The 21,673-nt window shown below is 31.9% G+C and overlaps 1 protein-coding gene across 35 annotated transcripts in view; it reads left to right on the top strand.

The window, feature by feature from the left end:
- The window catches only part of ULK4 (unc-51 like kinase 4), a 222,693-nt gene that overhangs the window by 5,840 nt on the left and 195,180 nt on the right, over positions 1 to 21,673 (top strand). For 18 of the 35 annotated variants that reach the window (XR_015275669.1, XR_015275655.1, XR_015275679.1 and 15 more), the window contains 13 exons: positions 700 to 859; positions 2,329 to 2,430; positions 3,249 to 3,332; positions 3,969 to 4,044; positions 4,661 to 4,756; positions 6,560 to 6,684; positions 6,803 to 6,872; positions 9,247 to 9,346; positions 9,793 to 9,897; positions 12,016 to 12,076; positions 13,975 to 14,156; positions 15,634 to 15,680; positions 16,461 to 16,539. Coding sequence is in view for 28 of the 35 variants with exons in the window: in XM_086848539.1 (XP_086704665.1) it covers positions 700 to 859; positions 2,329 to 2,430; positions 3,249 to 3,332; positions 3,969 to 4,044; positions 4,661 to 4,756; positions 6,560 to 6,684; positions 6,803 to 6,872; positions 9,247 to 9,346; positions 9,793 to 9,897; positions 12,016 to 12,076; positions 13,975 to 14,156; positions 15,634 to 15,680; positions 16,461 to 16,539 (1,287 nt within the window). In the remaining 7 variants the exon portion in view is untranslated. The remainder of the gene's footprint in view (positions 1 to 699; positions 860 to 2,328; positions 2,431 to 3,248; positions 3,333 to 3,968; positions 4,045 to 4,660; positions 4,757 to 6,559; positions 6,685 to 6,802; positions 6,873 to 9,246; positions 9,347 to 9,792; positions 9,898 to 12,015; positions 12,077 to 13,974; positions 14,157 to 15,633; positions 15,681 to 16,460; positions 16,540 to 21,673) is intronic. The other 17 variants (XR_015275680.1, XM_086848459.1, XM_086848608.1 and 14 more) reach the window with 3 other exon arrangements.

The following is a 21,673-nucleotide window of genomic DNA, read 5'->3' as shown; positions in this document are numbered from 1 at the left end:
TCTTTGGTGAAATCTTCCACAATTCTATTCAGTTCCTGTCATTTGTGGACCCAAAAGCAGTAAAAATACATTAATAAAGCACAGTGTGTGTTACTCACTTTGTGTTCCAAAGAAGAATGTTGCTGTAAAGTGCTCTTTTAAACAAAAAGTAAAATGTTAAAGTTAAGGCTTCTTCTGTGCCCTGCCCCCTGCTTCTGGCCGAATGGGCTATTTCTCCAAACAAGGTTTTTGGGATTATGAAATTTTTAGTTGCAAGAATAAGCAGTGACTAGCCAGAGAAAACTCTCATCATCCTTGGACAAAATCTGTGGAAGTTTCTGCTACATAAAATGAGAAAATTCCTTTTATTTTTCCTCAAATAATGCCGTTTGCTTTTACTAGATTTTTATTTTCCTATGCAGTTTTACTCTACTTTAACTTTCTTTTCTCTAGTAACATCATTGTTTATATAGATTTAATAATGAGTAAACAGAAGTGCACATTGAACCTCTTAAGGGTTCTCTTAGGGTATTTTTGATTATAAGAAAAAAACCAGTATTGGCATTGACTTAAAACCTTCAGTGGTTTTGGTTATAGTGATCCTCTCTTAAATGGTTTGAGATTGTGATTATTTTTATAATAAATGATTTCATATTTCATGCTGGAAATTTTAGTTTTAGTATGTGATACTAGCATATTGGATTTTGTTTGTTTTAATAGATTCTCTTGGAAGGGTCTGGCACTTTGAAATTCGGTAGTTTTTGCTGGGCTAGAGCAGATGGTGAAGACTCGAAAAAAGATTTTGCTTTAGCTGGAGCTGAAGAAGACGAAAATATTAATGAAAGCACTCCACAAAGATACTTTAAAAATACAGTTCAAGGTATGAGATTTTTACTAGAGAGAATTGACTTACATCAAAGAGATGGAATGAAAGTTGGAGTATCAGTGATTATGATAAAGAAAAATGATTTAGAATTAATCCTCTTTTGTCTCAGAAAAAAATTGAGCTATGGAATTATTTATGGACTTAAAAAGTTTGTGCTGTGCAGGTGCTGTAAGGTCTGGAGCTAAATTCCATTAAGTTAGTGTTAAAAGTATACAGAAAATTCAGGAAATAATATACAGCTTCATTCACTGGGCACTGCACTGCTATATTTTCACTGTCCTTTTTTATGTGGTCTAGGTTATTTCTTGTTTGAGGTGAACTCTTTCACTACCTTAAAGAATGACAATTAAGTTTTAAGGTCTGAGAAAGTTACTGTGCTTCAGTTTCAACAGGCAGATCCACACAGATGCAGTAGACTGCAAATACTATGTTATTTTTTTACTGTGTTATTTCTTTCATTTAATAAGAAAAATTCAGAAACTTGTTTTTAATCTTCTTAATCTTTTATTGGTTGTTATCTTGGAACATCTCACAGATCTGTATTTCCAAGATAATGATGGCTCATATATCAGTTACTTTTATCAGAAACAACAGAATTCTTGGTAATATTTTATGAGAGCTCTCTTTGCTGTCTCCTTCTGAGAGTCCACACTGGAAATAATAAGACCAAGATCAGGTTTTTATTCAGGAAGAAATGCAAATCTAATCTCTTTCCTGTTGCTCTTCAGAACTGTTTTGATATGGTAATTACCTTTTGTCACTTAAAGAAATAACACACAAGAAGAAAAGAGCCCAAAATAAGTTTTTTAAGGGACTTTGGAATTGGCAGTGTAAATTTTTAGAGATTTTTGAGAACTGATGGGAGCTATTGTAGAAATAGTAACTGTGTATTTTATTTCTGTATTAAACAAAAGTGATTTGTGAATAAGCTGCTATCATTTGATATGTGATATTTTCAGTGTTTTAGTGGGAAAAGGGCCACAGCTGTTTAGATAAGTGATTTCATTGTCTAGCTACCTTGTTTTTGTAACAGAGCTTTCTAAGTTCGTGAAGGTTTATTTCTTGGGATAGAGTTAAAAAAAGAAATCCCAAATTTAATATAATGTAGTTATTTTTGTTACTCACATGAGAATGGTTTACCATTCTGCTCGAATTGTTTGCTCTGAAAGCTGTTAAAGGAAATCAAAACATTCATTGCATTAATTGCTATGTTTGAAAATGCAGCACAAGTCAGTTTGGTAATAGAAGTGAACAACAAAATAGCATATATAATCCTACATAATCCAGTTACAGTACAGAAGTTCCTTTGAAACTACTTACATTTGCTATTTCAGTTTTCTTGTTTGTTGAGTGAAGATAATCTATAACTCTGTGAAGTTTGGAGACAAAGTTCAAAGTGTTAAAAAGGATGAATGCTGAGTGAATAATCAAAACACATTAATTTTGCATTCTGTGTTTTGTAGGCTTTCCGTTTTACACAGCTCCTGAAGCAATAAAGGGAGACAATTTCTGCAAAGCCAGTGATCTGTGGTCCCTGGGATGTTTACTCTATGAAATGTTCTCAGGTTGTAAATTTGTGTATCTGTATTATCTGTGATAATGGAAACATAGGTCATAATCCCAGAGTAAATTCTTATGAACTTTTGAGGGAAGTTAGGACATAGAAAAACTTGAGAAAGGTTTTGAAGATTTCTTGAAGAACATACTAACTGTGCTTAAGAGACAAAAAAAAGTGTCTTTATGCAATAATCAGGTGAAACAATATTGTTACATGGTCCTATTGACAACAATACTAACCAACATGTAGGGTTTAAATACTATTATTTAAAATTATGTCAGCCCTCAATTTCTGACAGTATAGTGCTTTTAATCTCATTGGTATTAAACTCTGTGTGCAGTATTTTAAACCTTTGAAAGAGAAAACTGCCTCACTATTGTAAAACTAGAGTAATTTGGTTCCCTGCACATGAAGTACCTTAGCTTCATATAGAAGGATCTTCATCACAGAAGATAATTACACTGCAGCCCTCTTAAACCTTAAGCAAAACACTGATCTGTTGGATCAACACAGTAACACAGATATGGAGGTTTCTGCCTTTTCCTCTTGTCTCATTTCTGATTCATACAGGGCTTATGGTCACCTCCATCATGCCTTCTTTGGTGCCTCTTCTGTCTGTGGTTTCTTTTGCTGTTAATGATGAAAGAATTTAGTCCAAGATTTGGAATTTAAATTGACAAGAAAACTTGAAAAATAGTACTCAGACTGAGGCTCTTTATTTCTTTGGATGCTTTCTCAGGAAAATGAGCTCATGATAAATCCTTGCATCTTACAACCATTTTGAAATTTGCCTTATCTCTGAAATACACTTCTGTTTGTTTGTAGGAAAACGGCCATTCTTGTCAGAAAGCCGTTCAGAATTAATTGAAAAGATTTTATCTGAAGATCCATTGCGACCAGGGCCAGAGGGTAGGGTTCTGTTATTCTTTAATGGATCAAATCACAGTTATACTTACAAAGTTAAAGCTTTGGTTTGCCCTTTTTCTTCTGAGGCTAGTTGCAGGAATCAGTTAGTTGTCCAAAGTGAATGTTAGCAATGCCTTCCTATGATAATTCCCTGTTATTAATGAATATTTGTTTTCCTTTTGACAGAGACATATATAATTTACTTTTAATTTTTAATACTAAATCTACCTGCTGGAGTGGAATTTTTGGTCTTGGATATTCTGGGAATCAGTGTTATTCACAGAGATCCTTATATATTAGCATCTCTTTCAATTTAAGCAGATTTTAACTCTACTTAATTTCTTCCTGGTGTCTATCTGATAATTGGAGGGTGCTATTTTTTTAAAGTTACAAGTTCAAAAACATTTTTATTGGTTGGATGACCAAGCATTAGTAGTTTGTTTGTTCTGGGTGTTTTTTGAAGGTTCTTCGAAATGCAAAGAGTATATATTTAAGATCCTTTATACATTGAGGTTTGTTTTCAGATGAAATTACTATCAGTAAGGTTTTTTAACATGATCAGTAGATAATTGTGTGGTTTACTTTGGTTGATGGTTGTTTTTGCTCTCCAATACTGATCTTCAGTGCCTCTATTAACAGGTTCTGCTTTACACAAACCGTCTGCTGAGTTCATCAGTTTGCTTGATGGGTTACTTCAAAAGGATCCTCAGAAAAGGTAAACTGCCTAATCCATGACAGCTGCTTATGTTGTCACCTCTGGAGAAAATAATTATTATGATACTGTATGTATAGTATTTTGTAGATGATAAAGAATGCAGAAAAAATTTAATCTCTCATATAAAAGAGCACTGTGCTTTTTCTTAGATGAAGATATATAGAATTGATGTTTTCATTAACTGCATTTTTTTTTATTTGTGTACCTGTGCTAAATAGATAACTTTGTGATAGAATGATAGCCAGTTTTGAATTGGATGGCTTTGCTTTTCCAGAGCAAAGGGCACATGTAATTTATTAGGCTTTTATTTATACCTGATACAGTTCCATTGTTAAATAATTTAGAGCTATAAGTTACAGAGTGTGTCAGATAATTTACATGGGGCATTGATGCTGCAGTTTCCTTCATTCTTATTCTCATACCTCTGTTGTGTGAATTTTCCATTCTGATTTAAGGCAAAAAGTTTGCCCTTTAAAGAAAACTCGTTTTCCAAATAAAAGCAAACAACAGGATCAACTGCTCTGTAGTGTCACTGGGTTCAAAAGCTAGTCTGGTATGTCTCTGTGGAGTTGTACTTAGCCACTGCTTTTACGGTTTGTTTGTTGCTTTTCCAAAGGCTGAATTGGACAGACCTATTGCAGCATCCATTCTGGAAAGGATCCCTTAGCCATTGTGGTGGTGATTCTGCAGACAGACAGGGCACAAGCTTAAGGTACTGAATGTTCAAGGAAGATTTATTTTACTAAATATAAACAAAGATAAAAAATAAAATATTTTATTGCCTGTAAATTTTATAACTTTTGAACTTTTCTTAGAATTTTCATGAATTAATGAATGGGGTTTTAGACCATTCAGTGGGTAGTTTTGGATGTTTACTGATTGTATTATCCTACTAGTGTATTGCACTGTCCATTCACTTTCAACACACTCCAATCTGCTGGCTACAGAATGTGTTGTAATTAACTTCTGAGCTAAATTCTCTCATTTTTATTTATTTGTTTATATATTATATAATATATAAATATTGTTGTATGAATCTGACTTAAAACTTTTTTAAAGCTTTTGTAGAATCTTATAAATATGGGTCATTTTTATCTTTCGTAATTTTTTTTGTTTATATGCGTTAGGCTTAGAGCCTCTCAAAGCCTATCAGTGCATCATCTTAAAGCTGTGTTTCAGCCTTATAATCTTGCAAATGCAGCTGACCCATATTCTTTGTGTATGACATGATGCATTAATCTAATAGTAGGGGTTTTTTTCTAAATTTTTAATACTCTACACTGCTACATATGCAGGAATGCCCAAACCTTTTGTGAAAATGGTTTTTATGTATTAAAAAGTTAATTTTCTTCTAAACTCCTGTTACCTTGCTGGTTTTTATGTTTCTAATTTTGAATTAGGACATTTAGCATTGTTTTTTGTGTTAGTTTGTTCTAAATATTTGCAAAATACTTCATATTCCAATCTGGGGAACTAATGTCAAAATAGTTTTAGAATGCTGAGGTTTTTTTTTTTGTATCTACTTTAACATTTTCTCTTCATGATGTTTAATACCTATTTCTGATACTAGTGCTGCAGTATTTTTGTTATTAATGTTTCTTTATAGTTTGAGATACAGCTTTTTGTCTTCTAATTTTATTACTGGTTTCACCTGCAATAAAAAAATTAATATTTAAAGTTTATATTGTGAACTAAGATTTTATTCAAGGTTTAAGCAAGACTTATGTCAACATCCTGATAGTGATAGTTTTTGGGAATTTTCAGAGAACCAGAGAAACCATAATCTCCTACAAATAATTGGGCTATTTGGCCATACTCCTGAGGTTTTTTCTAAGGCCTCTGAAATATCTGCTGATGTGTGCACTAACTGACAAGTATGAAAAATATGAAACGTTGGCTTGACATGCAACAGAAGCTCAATACTCTCTCTTTTCCAACTGTGAGGCCCATGTATCTATTTTATTTGTGGTGTGGGTTTAATAATTGATATCCTGGAGAGCCTTCATTAAGGTTTTATGACCCAGTTTCATGTGAATAATCTAAGGACATGTTAAAAAACACCTAAACAACCAAAATCAATAAAATTTAAGTATGACATTTAAATCATTACATACACAAAAATGTGGTTTTAATCTCGGCTACAGACTTCATAATTGGACAGAGGTTTGTTGTGACTTTTTCCTGTGAAGATGAAAATTTCTGTAATGCTTTTAGTATTTCTTTAGTATCTTTTGTATTATGGGGTAATAATTTAACTTTTTTAATATCCTTCATTTAAATTCTAATGCTAGAATTTTTAATATTCTCCAAGTTATTTGCTGTAAACTTACTTTTCATCATTGCCATTACCAATATAAAAAGTATGTGCAACACATATTTAAAGAGGCTATTGTTCTAGAGAATGACAGCTAAACTGTATGCTAACAATTGCAACAGATTATGGATATAATGAATTGTTTTTTATAATCCATCCTTTTTTAAAAAAAATCTATAATTAATATAATTTATTAAACAGCAGAAAAGACACAGAGTCATCAATTTCTTGGAGTGCCAAAGAGTCAGTGGATGCTCATAACAATGTAGATAACCTGTCATCCTCAAGGGCAAGTCCTAAACCATCAAGCAATTCTTTCAAAATAGGTAATATTGCTCCTTATGTTATTTTTTAGTTATTTTATCAATCCTACCAACATATTTACTCCCCATGTTTTATTTGATTTTAACTTCTGAATACGAGGTCATGTTCTCTTTTTGTTAGAAACTCAGACTGAATTGCGCCCCAAAAGTGTAGTTGATGGTGAATCAAATGAATCTATATTTCTTCTCAGGTATGAAAACCTCCTTGTAATTGTGTATGTTTAGTGTTGTTTTTTTCCTCCACTGTCTCTTCAAACTTTATTATTTTATTATTATGACTGTAATATTGTGTCTGTGTCTCCTTTTAAGTTTTCTATTACCAGTTAATAAATACAAAAATACATTTGAAGAGCTGTGAAAGCAGTGTGTGTAGTTAAAGCTTATATGACTTTATTGTTCTCATTTTTGAAAGTAAACTTTTGATTACTTAATTGTCTGTCTAAACAAAAAGCTCTGATCTGAAATTTGTTTAGATCTTTCTTACTTCATGCATGTAAGAATAGGCTTGGAGAATGATTTCTTTAAATACATAAGAATAAGCATTCGGTGTATGATCTGTTAATAAATTCTGCCTGCAGCTTTTCATCACAAGGTATTGATAACAGTCTATTAAGTGCTACATGGGTATTAAGTAAAAAAATAGTGATTGATTTAACAGTGATTTGTTTTAGTTGAGGCCTGATTCTGAAACTCTGTACTAGCTTTCAGGCCAAGATTGTCTAGTGAAATCAACATTTCTCTTATCAACATAAAGCAGAAATATTGCAGTTCGAAAATACTCTTTTAAGCTTCTTGTATAACCTGAAATAGGACTTCTGTACATCATACTGTGTACAAAAGTTAATTTTAGTTTGTTTTAATAAAGTATTAATTCTTATCTCACTTAAAACTTTTATCATCACAGCTAAACATATATTATTAGTAAATTCAAGTAGCATTTGATTTAGCCAACTGTTCAAAAGAAAGGCCACAATGGTATTAAAAATGGTATAACCATTTGGTTTTTATTGGTGGAATCCAAATAATATTTTTTTAGCAATGTAGTTTATTTTTAAGTACATTAATTTAAATACAAAATTTGAAATGTAATGCAAACAATAGAAATCTGTTCTGAAATTCTCTTTCCTTCAATGGTATAACTTTTGAAAGCATTGTATGTGATGTCTAGTAAAGTATTAAAACATTGAAGTGAAAGAAACTTGCTTACCTGGCACTTTGCATCAGACTAATTAACTGCTGGAGTGGTTAATCAGCTTTTAACAGGAGCAGTGGCTTCTTCTACTTGTGCAAATGGAATATATCTCATTCATTTTAAGTAGTTTAATTCAGCAATCTCTTGCCTTGTTTTAAACTGAGAAACTATCTGAGAACTGAAAAAATAGGTACTATTATCTGTATCTCAAACATATATGAAAGAAAATTAGTTGAATTGAGAAAAAATATTTAACAAATCTACACATTTTGAAACATGTCAACTTAGAATCATTTGTCCAGCCTCCTAGGTAGAAATCACAAGTTGTTTTTTTTTTGTTTAGGAACTAAAATTCCAAGCACATCCTGATGCTTTTTTTACCATAAGAATTAGGATATTTCATGTATTTTTACGTACGTAATATTTTGGCATTCCTTCATTTTGCCCTTTAAATTTAAATTCCTGTTGAAAATAGATGGAAGATGAGAACTATTACATTAGTTCATTTGATCACTGATTTCCTGATCAAAATGAATGGTCTTCAGTTTTGTTTGGTCATTATTTTTTTAGTTTAGTTGGCTTTTTTCTAATAAAGAAATCTGATTTGCAACTAAATGTGCCTTTTACTTTCTGCTAATTAAGAAAGCATGTTAATTCGAAGTTGTTGATTTAACTAGTTTCCTGACCTGCCAATTAAGATAATTCTAAAGCTGATTTTAAATGTTTTAATTTAAATTATTGTGTACTATAAAGCCCAAGTTCACTAGCAGCATTATGACAATTGCAACTTGGCAGTATTCTGGTCTCTCCTTTCTTCATTTTCTAATTAGCAGGCAGGATTTTAGAAAGAAAAAGCAAAAGGTAAACCCAGTTCACAATGATACACAAAATTTAGGAGGTTTTTAATTCCCATTACTTAGCCAAAACTTGGCAGTCAGAAGAGAATAATAATAATAATAATAATAATAATAATAATAATAATAATAATAATAAAAAAAATTGCAATATTTTGTCAAGTTAATATGCTTTGTTTAATTTGTGTTTTTTGATATTAGGAGTTAAGATAATAATGGTTTAGCCTCCAGTTCGTAAAGTCATTATGGCTGAGAAAATAATTGAATTACATTCATTTAATAATTTCAACAAAATACCATCTTCCCATTTCTAACTGGCAAAGAAATCCTAACCTTGTCAGAACACATTTAAAGACAGAAATTTTGTGTTTAGGTAATGGATCAGGCAGAACATAGTGTAATTTATGTTTGTCAGCTTTGAAAATTTGCTGTATGGCATGAACAAAAAAGTAGTTTTCAGTGGAACTTAATCTGTAATCTTTTTGGTTTTTAATTATTTTTTTCTTTCTTTTGCTGAAGTTCTCGTCCCACGCCTAGAACTAACTCTGTAATAGAAGTACGTGATGCTACTACTATCCCAATCAAAAATTCTTCACGAGGAGATTCGTGCTTGAAAAAAGTGAGTAAAAGGTATATATTGAGGGATGTGTTGTCTCTACAGTCAGAGTATTAGCCTGAACTCTGTGGCAAAGTCACCTTTCTTTTGCATTCTTCCACAATTAAGTGTGCAAGTTGTTTGAAAAAAATATTGTCAGAACTTCAGATGTAGGAGTTAAGAAAGATTCTTAGTCTCCTTTTTTTTTTTCCCCTAGTGCATAAAAGACAAGTTACCTTTTTCCATCTCAATCTACGTTTTGACCTAATGATTTTTCTTCTGGTATGTCTCTCTTACCAGATTTTTTAGTTGGTCCTATCTGCTATTACATAAATAAAATGCAAATTAGAGTATGTTTCCATGGCCAGACTACTTCATATAATGTTGAAATGAAGTATTTTGTGAATAAACATGAATTAAGTATTTTTTGGTACAAAACAGTTTATAAAAAAAGTTTGTTCTTGTTCTAGGCTGAAAAAGTGTGCTCAAGTCAGCAGGATATGGAATCAAAATTGAAGGACCTCATTTACACTGAATCTGATCTTATTGTGACACCAATCATTGACAATCCAAAGGTATATAAAAATAAAAATGTAAGATTCAGGAACTAGTGGTTGAGGCTATTTTTGCAGATTAAGTTTTAATCAGGGTAAAACTCCTTTCCTGTATTTTATAGTTCTCATTCTAAAGCAGTTCCACCCAGTTATCTAGCAATCTGTCATACAGTTTTTTGGCAGTCTTTATAATCCTATTGTGTTGCTAATTTATAGAAATGAGTTATTTTGGGATTGAATAATACTATTAAGTAATATCTTACAAGCAATAGAAGCTACTAAAGGCTGTGTTCAGTGCTTTTGTAGATTTATTTTCTGATAACTTGCTTTGATATCTGTTAAATGAACACGAAACTTTGGTTTATTGTACTGAAAACAAAGACATCTATGAAGTCTTCTAGATTAGGAGTTAGACTTTTACAGAATAACATTTGTTACTCTTTAGACTTCAACTGTGATAATGTTTTTATTCAACATCAATTTTTTTTCTCTCTTAAAGAACACCTGAGGTTACAAGAAATGTCCATCTTATTTCTGTCATTTGGATTCTAATGTGCTAACAATTTGTAATGAGTCTCCTGAGCAGGGAATTCACCCAAGTTTGACAGTAAAGAGCAAACCAAAAAAGAAACAGTGCTCTGCATTGCAATGACAATGTACTGTGCATTTATAGGAGGATGTATTGGTAGAAAAAATGATAGGCAAGAGCCCCTTTATCTTCCTTTTGTTTCTGTGCCAGAAAAAATGAAGCAGTCTTATAAATTTTTATCAACTTTACTCATCAATTCTCAACTTACGAATTTTACTTTACTTGTGAAGAATGCAAGATTTTTTGTTGGAAGTGAGCATCTTAACTCATTAGGAATATCTTACAGTTTTTAGTTGCTGTATTGCTTTAGTATTAACAATTCTTTTGGTTTGTTTTAATCGATTTCTTAACACTTTGAAAAACTAAAAATCTTACACAGCTAGATAAGTAATGACCAAATAATACTCTTTCGATATGTTTGAGAGACATTGCTCCTAGTGGAGACTTTCAAAGGTCTCCACTTTGAGTTTGAATTTATGTTTGAATGCTACTACTGGTAATTTCTCAGTTCTGTCTCAGGACTCTGACACAAAGCCTTAGTCTGTAACTGCTCCTCTTCTTACTACAAGTATAAGAGATGAGATTAGGGGTAGGTGTACATACTGATGAGCACATGTGGACTAATCTCCTTAGCAAGCAATGCCAGACTCAGAATTAATGCAAAATAGCCCACTAAGTTCCAGGGACATATAATCAGAGTCACTGCCTGCTTGGTGATGACTCTGTAGTCTGCTTTTCAGACTAAAGGATGATACTGACACCTGGTAAATCTGAAGAGCTTGCCATTTAATCTCCTGGAAAGGGATTTGCTATATGCTGGCAGAATATTAAAAGCTGAAATGTCAGCTTAAATTGTAAAATTTTCCTGTGTTCTGCAGATCTGTGGAATTGAAGACCTTTTTAAGAAAATAGCTCTCTACTTACGCTAAGACTTCATCTGTCAAAGGCTAAATTCCATTACACAGTTGCCTTTTTAAAAGTTCTTTATTTACTGAAAATCACACTCAAACGCTCAGTTACTGGGCAGTCATCCAATTTCATTAGCTAAAAGAAAATGATGGTTTTGCAGGGAAAAAAAACCCTATACCTGATGAATGATTAGCTGTTGATAATATAATTTTTTATATTCAGGAATGGTCTAGTGTATATATGTATTTACTGTATGGAAATGAATTGCTAAAACTTTTTGTAAGCTGTCATCTGCATAGTTCCTTTCAGTAGCTTTTGAAACCCAAATGCAAGTATTCTTCTGCAAACAAACAAGATAAAAATGTAAACTGAAAAAATCCTGTGTAATCCCATTTTAAAAATCACGTAAATGGAAATACTAGCAATATAATTATATAAAAAACCATAGAGTTAAATCTCAGATATTTGCTTGGAAGAAATACATACCAGAAAACAATGGAAAATTCCTCAGTAATGAGCAGTAGTGTGTACACCCACCCATCCTGTACAAATTTTGCTTCATTGTATTCTAACATTCAACTACTTGGAGATTTTCTAGAAATGTATTAAAACTAGTTGTAATGTGTTGGTTTTTTTTCCAGATAATGAAGCATGTACCAGTTAGATTTGACCCGAAAACTTTACATATACCAGCACATTCAGGTATGGATCTGCTGAAGATTCTAACAAGTTCTGCATGTGCTGCTGTAACTCACTATTGTAAGACCTGTAGTCTCTACTTGTAGATTATATAAGGTCACAGTTTCAGAAATAATTTTTCTGAAACTATAGTTGTATATGCAATATTTTTAGCTAGACCAATTTTGAGTAGACTTTTCAAGTACAAACACTTTAACAATATTCCTTTCTATTCTGCTTTCCTGAGTTATAAGCCCAGGCTCAAAACTTTTGCCATGAGGCAGTCATCAGTGTTTAGTTTGGGAAAACTAGCATATTCTTTTCCAACTGAGAAATTTAAACTGAAATATTCAAGCAAATATATTAAAGTTTGACAAATGGAGGTGAGCAAGTGGCAGCAGGATCTTAAAATGTGCACTCTTGATCAGCCACAATACTAGGCAGCCTTGCCAGTCCCACATTTAATCATGAGGTGTTATGGCACTAATGTCCCAAAAGATAATGTGAAGTTGTTTGGGATTTGTCTATTTGTTATTGCTAATTTTCAATGTCTAGAAATATTTCTGAAAACTAAAGCCAGCTCATTGTCATGTGTGTAATATTTCTTCCCCTGGAATATTTCCTCTAGTCTTTTAAAGGAAAATACTGGACTGTGCTTGAAGAGGGTTATCAGCCAGATATGTAGTTTTTCTATAATTCACATAGCACCTCTTCCTAGGCATAATAGTTCATCTTTTCTTACTATAAAGAATGTATTTTGAAGAGTTCATTTGTTGAAGAAATTTTATGTTTGGAAAGGAACACAACATTCCCCAATCTCTCAGTCAAGACTATAATCAAAAATATTTTAAATTTGATTAATCCAAAAATGATCAGATTCCACTGCCTAATGTTTCATATTACATTTAAGTAATTATCACACTGATGTTCTGATATATTTAATTGTTGTCAGTATTTATTTAATATGGGACAGTGTTTTTTATTGTTGGAATGCATTCAGAGTTGTAGCTTTCTTCTGGACAACTTTCTGACAGTCTTTGAAGATATTGAATTCGATGCTGCTTGTCAATAATGATGAAAGATAATATGGAAAATTTAAATGAATACCTGGAAGCCAAACCTATTTCCAACTCTACTAATGTATATTTGCCTGCATTAGGAGGTGGTGTTACTTGACTGTAAAATTGGCATAAAAGACAGAAAATGTGCTTTCAAATAGTCTATACTGGAGCATAGCAGAAAGGCAGATAAGTTATTAATAAATACCGAAACTGAGGGAGTATATGGCTGCTAGATTGAAATGAACTGTTGAGGCTGATAAGGAAGTCTGAAAAAAATCTCAATTCATGTGCAATGGTCAATGAATTGAACCACAGGATATATGTTAATTGTCCATGTGACTTGATTTCTTTGTGCTCCTTTGGAAATCATCCATGTCCTGATTTGCTAAGGCTTAGCTAGGTGGGTACCTACCTGTAGGAGTCATTAAAGATGTTTTCAGTTTATTTATTGTGAGCAGATTTCATTGATTTTCTTTAGATTTCCCCTCAACTTTACTTACAGGAAACTTTACTTATTAAGAAAACTTTAGTTATTAAGAATTAGTAATTATGAAGGACAACTTCTTCCTTTCCTAAATATAATGCAAATAAATGTTTCCTTAAGTGAAGGACTTAGCAGGTTTGCACTTTCAGATGTGTTTTAAGTCTTTTGTTGCTGAATTTTTATCCTTTATTTCTCTTGCTTCCTTTTTGATTTCTGTAATCTTCAGACATGAATTCTAATATGTTTCTTTAGTATTTTAAGTCCTAAAATTATAATTAGATTCAAACTTTGGAACTTATTCATGGTGATGTTACTTTGTAGTGTGTTGAAACTCCATCAAAGAATCATTAACTATTTGTTTTCCTCTTATGGTTTAGTTGAGAAGCTGTCATCTATGAAAGACGTGGACTGGAATAGCTTCTTGAAAAGAGTGTGTTCCCTGCTTGATTCCAGTGAGAAGAATACAGGGGCAGCACGTTCTAAACTGAACTTACTGTACTACCTGTGCACTTTGGTTGTCCACAAGGAGATTGCAAACAGGCTAATTAGTTCTCAGCTGGTAAGTAAAACAGCTTTGAAGGAATCAACATGGTTTACATATTTGCCATTGTATCAAAAATTAGCTGCTTTTAGTTGTGTTTGAAAAAGTCAGTGGTGTACTGGCAAAAATATGCTGCTGATTAAAGTTAAAAAAAAAAAAATTAAATTCCATATTACGTTTTTTAAAAGAGCTGAGGGAAACGAATTATTTTTCTTAGATTTCTGATACATTTACATATACTTCTTTTGCATTAGCGAAAATGTTGAGGTTAAATGTTTAACCTTTATGAAGAGTGTAAAATAATGTATGATGAAAAATTAGTCTTTGTAAATCATTAAATGGCAGAGGATACTGTAAAGAGTTCATGTATGAATTGTTAAATTAAGTTTATTTGGTCATATGTCTGTAAAGAATAGCAAGAAAGCTTTCTAAAGCACAGGCAGTAAAACTTTCAGTAAACAGGGCTTCAAAGAGTGACCATGCTCTCTGAAGAATCTGTTTTGGGGTTTCATGTTTCCAAAACCATTTTCTCACAGACAAATAATTTTGCTATTATGGTCTGTAGTGGTTTAACATATTTCTTCAAGTCTTGCATGTGCAGAAGTTAAATAGATTCCTCCCCCCTCACTCCCTGCTTATATAAAGGTATCACAGAAGGTATCCTAAGATGAGCACTTTTCATTTTATTTAATAGGAAATAAATTATTTTGATCTCCTACATTTGTAATAAAGTACCTAAGTTAAAAGCTGAGATGTTTTATTGTTGGAATATAAGATACTAAAGACAAAATTGCACTACCAGAAAACTGGATGAAGAGCATTTAGGTTGGAAGGAGTGGTAGGTCTTATGCCATAACATTCTTGTGAAACCCAGAAACAGAATTGCTGGAAGGAGTATTCTATTATCGCTGGAGAATTTGGAGCAAGGGGAGCAATAATACAGTAACTGAATAGCCAATTAACAGAACATTTTAGAAATGAGTTAGTAATTATGCAGTTTGGTTCTTAAATGGCTGATTATATATGTTAACATTCATTATTCTGGTATTTGCCAACTATTTTGATACAGACTCACAAAATAATTTAATATGCTTTATAATACTAAATGCTGATCTCTGTGCTTGTAGGTGAAAGAATCAGACCTTTTTTCTCTAAATAGTGTTATTCAGATTTTAAAAAAAGACCTGACATTAAGATACATATTTAGTAGTTTAGTTTAAGGCAAAAATATAGAAAAATACTCATATTTTTCCATTCAGGCTTTTTAATTTTTAAAATAAAAAAAATTAATTTTAAAAATTAACACTTTAATCAGTGTTTGCATAGTATATGCAGTATTTGTACGTGATAATACTCCTAGAAATCTCCATCCAAGTATATTTTTGTGAAATTTCTGATATTTTGATTTCTTGTTTATCATTTGTTTATCATATCATTCATCATTTATCACTTCATTGAAATTCACTGATGTTTATTTATCTTCTTTAAACTGTAGTTCCCTATATTGATACAGCAGTTGCGTGCAGCCACCAACTGGGATGTGTAAGTAACAACTGTTTTAAATTAATGTGTTCAAATGCATTTGTGTCACTGCATTTTATTAAAGATATTTATTAAAAGGTAATTTGAGGAGTTTTTTAGCCTGCCAGACTGCTGTGGTGTCTGACTGGCAGTATAATAATATAAAATGGAATTTTTTCACTGTTGAATTAATATAGTGCTATTCTACAGGAGCAAAGATTATAGAAAATCTCTAAAATTTTATCTAGATAATATTGGATTTAGTATATCAAATAAAGTTACTTAAAATAACTGAATAAAATAACTCCATACCACAATAGAGTAAAATAACTATAGTGGTAATACCTGTCAGGAATAATTCAATGTGATAGTGCCCTCTGCTGTTTGTTTCATAAACGTTGATTTTATTCCATTTTTTTCCTTTAATGAAACATTGAAAACTGATTTGCTGAATCTGTTTTGTCAGCTATCCTGAAATTCTAAATTTCAGGGGCTTTCTGTATTATATAGAAAATTAAGATGAGTGTGACTATTAATAATCCTAACAAACTAAAGAACCTTGACACTTCAGAGCTAGAGGAAATAAATGTCTTTATGCATATATTGCTAAATTAGGCTGAAACACTGAAATAACTTGTTGATACAAAAAAATAGAAATAAGAAGAAAATCTAAGGTGTAAATAGGACATCAAATTTTTCTGCCCATAGCAACCTGTGTAGAATATAAACAAGATATAATTGTTTTTGTTGTATCTTGTAAATATATTTTCCATACAAAAAAAATATTTATTTGATACACAGACGTGCTAATGTTGCTCGAGTGATTGGTTTACTGGCATTACACACATCTGAACTTGGAGAAAATGTACCTGTTTCTGAGGTAACTTTCCTTTTTTTTTTTCAGAAGAGAGTTTTTTTAATGATACTACTATTTATGTCAGAAACTTTCACAGCTTTTTTTGTTTTGAAACCTGCTTTATTTTAAACTCATACATGTAAAGTTTAATATAATCAATTAATTAAATGTATAAATTTACAAGCTTATTCTGTGTAGTTGTAGTTCTGATCTTTACTAACCTGTGGCCACCAATGATAAAATTAGCATTTTTCTCTCCTTTTCATGAAATCAAATAGTCACTGTCATACTTTTTGTACAAGTAGAAAGAATAAACTGTTGATACATTTGGTTATTCTGAAATGTAATTATTGTAATTAATATAAAATAGTTTAACTGATTCTTAGGGATCTTTTTTCAAAAAAGAATTTGTTGAGATGGGACTAATTTGAGGTTTCTTACAGTTCTTGAAGAGTGTGTGTAGTGAAGGGCAAGTAATTTTCTTTGGAGAAGAAAAGTATTTTTAATTCTTGTTTGATATTACATGGTCAGTAGTTGACTTAAACAGAAGACTGATTAGATTTAGTGGTATTAATGTTGTTTTCTTGCATGTGACACATGCACACAGATTCTGAAATCTTGACAGAACATGCTATTTAATGTCTGTTTCAAGTGTGAATGTGACATTTCTTCTTCATGAGGAGAAGCCAGAACTTCAGTTTAATAGATGTTTGAATGTAAGACCCAACTGCAAAACACGAGCTGTAAATATGCTTGTGTGCTGTGTAGATCTGATGTAGGAGGATACAACCAGTGGTTAATACCTGACTCTTTTGTAAATGCAGCTGAGGGGAGTTTTTGTTGGTTTAGGTACCTCTGGGTTCTTAATGAATTTTAGAAATGATTGTGATTATTTTGCTGTATTGCTTAACATTGACATAGTAGTGAAAAGCTGAACTCAAAGCATTCTTGTTGTTACCTAGGGTTTGCTGTTTGTTTTTTGAAGTTCCAAAGTGGTGCAAAAGTCCTTGTAGTTACAGTCACTGAAGTTTGGTCAAAGTCTTTCAATACTGACAGTTTCACAAGAATTGAATTCCAGGTCACAATTTAAGTATGCTCTTTTATGTGGCAGATTTTTTTCTGATATTTAACGTTTTAAAGTTAAAATACTCAAAAGTAATTTTGAGATGTCCATATGGCTTTTGGCTTAAGGTGTTTGTTCAGGACGTTAACACTAACATGTTTAGCAATAATTTCCCTAGCTTCCCAGTTTCCATCAGAAAACACATATCCTAGTCAACTTTTGTATTTAAAAGCAATAGATTGAAGTAGTTATACATGATAATATTTTGTTCAAAATGTTTCCAGTGCTTTTTTTTTTTTTTAAATTTGAACATACAAGTCATTCACAATTGGAATTTAGCATTTTTAGAAGTATCCATATACTTCAAAAATCAAGTTAAGTCCAAGACCAGTGACATTTAAATTGAAGGACTAGAAAGGAAAATTAACTTCCATTTTAACTTTCTGGCCCCGTTCTTATGTTAATTAAAATTAGTTTTTATATACATTCATTGAGAAAATAAGGATTTTTTTATAATTAAGAAGTCTGGGTTAAAAATGCATCTACTGTGCTTTATTTAATGACATTCATTCCAAATTTTGTTCTCTCAAAGTAATAATTCTGAACTAAAAAATAGTTTAATGCTTACACAAAATTAGAATGATCAAAAAAACCATTGAATTCTAATATTTTCCTGTGTTCAAATTTATTTTTGCATATATAATGTAAAATAAAATAATTGTGGCAGTACACAAAACTCAATACTTCATTTATAGGAAGAATAAGAAGGAGTAGTTTAGGAATTTCTCATCTAGACTCGTATTCCCCTCTGCTCCCTTCAGAGGAATCTGTGAGTTGGTTGAGCTTCCTTGTTAACTGTCAGCTATTTTGTGTTGTCTGGTGCTTAAAAAAAGCCAGCACAAAGCAAACCTTTCTATCAGCATTATATACAGAAATAAATATAATGATGTAATTTAGCCTCTCATATGAACCATCTGATGCTCCAGGTAAAGTTTATTGGGGGCTGTTATGATTTAGGAAATGTCAAAATCAAGCTGTGTCTTGAGCTGAGCAACATAATCTAAAATGACACTCTGTGATCCAGGTCTTACAGTCTGAAGATGTAGGTGATCTGAGTATTGGTGGGGTTTTTTGTGGTTTTTTTTCTCTTCCATTCCTCGTAACTTCTAATTTTATTTGATAACTGTTTGATTTTTTTTACCTGTTAAATAGAAGTGATCGCCTCTGGCTCCAAAATTTATTCCCAAGTGTGAAAAGTCAATTGAGGGCTTGTGAACTTGAGATTCTGGAATTATTTTTGCCCCCTATGTGTACCATGCTATTTATATCAAGTCTTCTTTCCAGTTGTTATCACTCAGTCATGGCCTCTTTGCAGTTTTTTTGTTACTTCATTATACACTCATCACTTGGGATTTCTTTTGTACTTTTAAAGTAGCACAGGACGTGGTAGAGATTCATGCAGGTTACCACTGCTGGCCCTTACATATTAAAAAACTGATTATTTATTTCTACCCCCTACTGCCTTCTACCCATTTAGGCATTTATTTAAGGATAGCTCCTCTATCCTTGATGTTGAATCTGTACCATTAAATTTTTCTTGTTGTCGTTAAAATGGTTTTATAAATAGTAGCATTAATCCCTAAAGAGGCAGAAAAACTTTAGGAAAGAGAAGGAGCCTCAACCTCATTTTAAAGGCTGAAGTAAACTTTCACATAATGCATGCCAAAAGCCTTTAATTTACTTGTCTTTGAAAAATTAATGTTTTGGATATTTTTAAAGTTCTTTTCTCAGGCAAGGGGGAAACAGCAGTTTTCTTTGAATGTAACCACCAGAGGTCACTAAAACACAAAATAAAATGCAAGTGAACTACTACAGACTAGACAAGTGTGGAACTGTGTACTATCTCTATTCTGTTGATGTATTCGAGTATGTAGGTCATATTAGAAAAATTAGAATAAATGAATATTTATATCTGTAAATTCAATTGCGTTTGATCTATTTCCAGTTAAGTATTTTTAAGAAGTATTTCATTGCATTGATTAGAAAAAAATGACACTGATCTTAGAATACAATAGGGGAATTGATCTCTTGTATAACTGCAGATGAAGACATTTTACATGCCATTGCTTCTATTGTGCAGCTGCAATAAAAGATTTTAATAGGTCATATGTTTTTTCCTGACATAATATAATTTTTTCCCCCATGGAATTGCCCTTTATAAATCTGAAACATAATTTCCTCTTATTTATTGCTAGTTATCTTAGAAAAACACCTAAACTTTAAAGTTTTATTTTTGTATTTAAAATTTGAAACTAGTTATTAAAATTCAGTGGAAAAAAACCCATTCTTTTGAGGATTCTGTTCTTCATCTCACAGGAAAAAAAAATTCTTCCATAGTTAGGAAGACTTGTTTCCTTGTATATCTAATTTGGTGTATTTATTAACAGAAGCTATTGTCCTTTCCTTTCTGTGGATCTACTGGGCCCTCTGCCACCTAGGATGTCTGATGTGACATTTCAGACTCTGTTTTACTAAGAGATGATAGAGTAACATAACAGTTTGCCTCCATGTCAGGGAGCAGAGTCCTCTGTTAGGAGACCACCTTGGAGTTGTTCTCTACTGGGCCTTTTTGGTGGCAAAATCTAGTCCTTTTCCTTACCTTTTTCAAATTTGCTGAATGGGAATATCAATCTCACCCTATGGCCTAGGCAGTTATGCCTGTTTTTTTTAACAGACCTTAATCCACTGCTCTACTGAGTGTTTAAAGGGTTCAGAGAACCTGCTGCAGCCTTCACACTGTGAGCTTCTTTACAAAGCCTTTGGCTTAATGTATTCCATGGCCAAATTAATAAACTAAATGTCCCATGAAGGATGACAGCATATCAGAATATCTTCATAATAAAAATATAAATATAAAATATAAAATAAAATATCTCCATAATAAAAATAAAAATAGCTTTGTTTCCTTTGTCAAAGTCATGAAATATCCAGATTTCTGTTTTCATCCAAACTGAAACTCCGTATAATTTGAGCCTTTTTATTTCTGATTTTTTATTAAAGTACAATTTAGTGGTTGTTTTCCACAGCTGGAAAGCAGCTGTATTGTTACAGGTGTAGTTTTATGACCTGTAACTCTTATATATACTCTAGGTAGCTCACTGTGTCTGAATTATTCAAGGTCTACAGTTTGTTGTCATTCACATTCTTACAGAATGCCAATTTTAAGTCCTATTCCTAGCTTACCTCTCTGATAAATCCTGTTTCTAGGCTTGTCCATGTCTGCCCATACTGTAGTGAGTTTCAAATAAAAATGGTTTGATTCGACCATTTATTCCAAACCTGTTTAGTTTTAACGTTGTTTAATTGTAAAATGACTTTATAAGTCTTCTCAAAATGATCATAATTTTAGTGTATCCTTGCTTTCTCCAGGTTTTCTTTGTTTTGATCTGATATGTCTTATATGGAAAAAATAAAACCCCACAAAACAAAATTCTCCTGAATCAAAAAAATCTGTAGGAGATAGAATCTGTAGGAGAATGGATGCATGAGTAATTACACATCTTCATGTATACACGTATTTTGAAAATTTCTTAAAACCTTACAGTTAGTATTCTGACATAATCAGGATTGTCACTTAATACTTTGGTAACCATGAGAAGGCTTCCATTTAAGTTTTTTGAGTGGCTTCTAGTAAACTTTCAACCTCTGTGATAAATTTATTCAATTTATTTTCAACAACTTGGTTAATTGAATTATGACTTACATTGTTGCCTGGGGCATGTGGCAGGAGAACAAATGAAAAATAGACATTTCTCAGGTAAATTAGAAGAAACTCATGGTGTGTTTGAGCAAAGTTCTTCTGAATGAATAAACAAATAATGGAAATATAATTAATTTAAACAGTGAATATATCAAGCATGGCAATTCTGGATTGTTGGAGAAAAATGAAGACCTTTTATCATAACCGAAGAGTCTTCTTTTTCCTCTCTCAAAAAATTATTTTTATCAGTCCAATTAATTTGGCTTGCTTTATGTTTGAAGTCCAAAGCAACCGGTAGTAGAAAACAAGAAAATTTTCAACTAGGAAGGAGAAAA

This window comes from Cyanistes caeruleus, chromosome 1 (genome assembly GCF_971803275.1).
Source record: "Cyanistes caeruleus chromosome 1, bCyaCae1.hap1.1, whole genome shotgun sequence".
NCBI lineage: Eukaryota > Metazoa > Chordata > Aves > Passeriformes > Paridae > Cyanistes > Cyanistes caeruleus.
This window is presented reverse-complemented; position numbering and strand designations above follow the sequence as displayed.